The 2,371-nt window shown below is 37.6% G+C and overlaps 1 protein-coding gene across 1 annotated transcript; it reads right to left on the reverse strand.

The window, feature by feature from the left end:
• Positions 1-679: 679 nt before the first annotated feature.
• Positions 680-2,371, reverse strand: LOC117621903 (zinc finger MYM-type protein 1-like). The gene has a single exon (XM_034352433.1). It carries the CDS (start codon positions 2,369-2,371, stop codon positions 680-682), a length of 1,692 nt encoding a protein of 563 aa, XP_034208324.1.

A 2,371-nucleotide genomic window follows, 5' to 3' on the forward strand; every position in this document is an offset into this window, starting at 1 on the left:
TTCATATTCTGAAAACGTCCCATTATAGTTTCATTATCAATACAAACAAACACGTCTTTCTCAATATAAACAAGTAAGCTATCACTCAACCATTGATCTCCCATTCGGTTGTGAAGTGGACCTTTGATAACATTCATAGCAGAAAATGCTCTCTCCACTGAAGCAGTTGCAACTGGTAAAGTTAAGGCTAATGTCAGAAGCAAATAGACATAATTAAATGTTCTATGCAACCCTTTCTCCACCATTTTTCTTGCAAGGGCACCAATCCCTTTCAATTGAGAAAATTCGCTTCTCGTACGCATATGATGAATATAAATCCCAAGTTGATCTTCAAGTGCCAAGAGGTCTCGGGGTGTAAATTCTTGAGGATAAAATTCAGCAAAACGAAGAAGCTTTTGTTTGTCAAAAGCTATGAATGAATCATTCGGACTCAAACATGCCAAACAAATAAGCAACTCAGTATTTACCTCACTAAAGCGATGATTTAATTCTGCAAGTTGCCACTCAATGATTTGAATGAAGATGTCCACACGATAATGATGGATTTGTGTTATTCTAGGAGCTCTGCGATGTGATCTCCACTGAGCTACATATGCATCATCCATACTTGGAACCTCAATATCATGTTTGCCACAAAAGGAAAATACTTGATCAAGCAAGGCTTCAAATCCATTATCTCTCATATCTTTAGTGTGTCCTTGCAATCTTTGACTAAAGACATTGCATTCCCAATATCTTGGTCTTTTCTTTGTAATGCTTGTGACAAATCATTTGTGGCTCCCAATAAAGATCTCATAAAAAATAGGTGAAATACAAACTCAAAAGATTGTATTTCTCTCAAAGACCTATTTGCTTCACCTATATTATCAGTGGAGCCATCCTCAATAATCAATTTAAGCACTTTCACCACAGATTTGAACATGGAAATGATACTAAGTAATGTACCATAATGTGAGTTCCAACGTGTATCACCGGCACGCTTGAGAGAAGTTTCTTGATTTAAGCCTCGCCCTGTTGGAAGATCATCATTTTCAAGAGCTTCTGTAATATTCTTCTGTAGTTGATCTCTAAGCATGTCACGTCGCCTACACGATGCTCCAACAATATTAACCAAGCTATTGCAAGATGTGAAGAAAGTTGCAACATCAGCATTTCCCTTTGCCACAGCCACAAGAGCTAATTGAAGTTGATGTGCAAAACAATGAATATAATAGGCATAAGGATTTTCTCTCAAAATCTGTGTTTTAAGACCATTGAACTCACCCTTCATATTACTAGCTCCATCATATCCTTGTCCTCTTAGCATGGAAATGCTCAATTCTTCTCTTGAAAACAATGTGTCAATAGCCTCTTTTAGTGAGTTTGATGTAGTGTCACTAACATGTTGAATGCCCACAAACCTTTCAATTACATACCCTCTTTTGTCCACATAACGAAACACCACCGCCATTTGTTCTTTGACTGATATATCACGTGATTCATCAACTAATAAGGAGAAGAAGGCACCATCCATATCCTTAATGATTTTCTTAATAGTTTCAGTTGCACAAGCATTCACAAGATCTTTTTGAATTGTTGGAGCTATGAGCTTGAGATTCCCTGGAGCATTTTCTAACACAACAGCCTTAACTTTCTCATCATGATCAGCAAGAAATTGTAAGAGTTCTACATAATTCCCCTTGTTGTTTGAAGTGTCACTCTCATCATTGCCACGAAAAGGAAGACCTTGCTTCAACAAAAATCTCACACAATCAAGAGAAGCTGTCAAGCAAATACGATAATCAATGCGAGCTTGGTCTGATTGCTTTATCAAAACTGTTTGGATGTGTTGCTTTTGATTCATAAGATCCACACAATATTGTCTAGATTGATTATGAACACTCCCAACACCTCCAACATGTTGCCTAATTTTATCTTTCTTCTTCCAATTTGTAAAACCCACCTCGGTGAAGACATCGCTACAGCCTTGACCAATTTTGAAATTGGATTTGAAGAGATAACAATAAAGGCAAAATGCAGCATCTTTACTAATACTGTACTCCAACCAGTCAAACTCATCAAACCACTTGACATTAAAGCGTCGATCATACCCTGAAAGATCGGTTTGTGGAAATGTGTGATCCTTAGGTTGACATGGACCCTTCTGTAGATATGCTCTTCGAACTTCGTCTCGAATGTTAGGATCATAATCCAACATTTGAGGTCGAAGTCCAGGGTCTGCAGGAAGATTAGCCAATACATCTTGCAACTCACTTTCTTTCGAACTACCCACCACATCTCTTGAAATACCCACATCTCTTACACTTGAACTACCCACATTATCTGAACTAGAGGTAGTTGATGAAAACTTTCTCTTAAAATATCGTTCCAT

Source organism: Prunus dulcis, chromosome 3 (assembly GCF_902201215.1).
Source record: "Prunus dulcis chromosome 3, ALMONDv2, whole genome shotgun sequence".
In the NCBI taxonomy this organism is placed as follows: Eukaryota; Viridiplantae; Streptophyta; class Magnoliopsida; order Rosales; family Rosaceae; genus Prunus; species Prunus dulcis.

Coding starts and splice junctions, on each gene's coding strand:
- LOC117621903 (XM_034352433.1), bottom strand. CDS start 2,371: ATGGAACGATATTTTAAGAGAAAGTTTTCATCAACTACCTCTAGTTCA.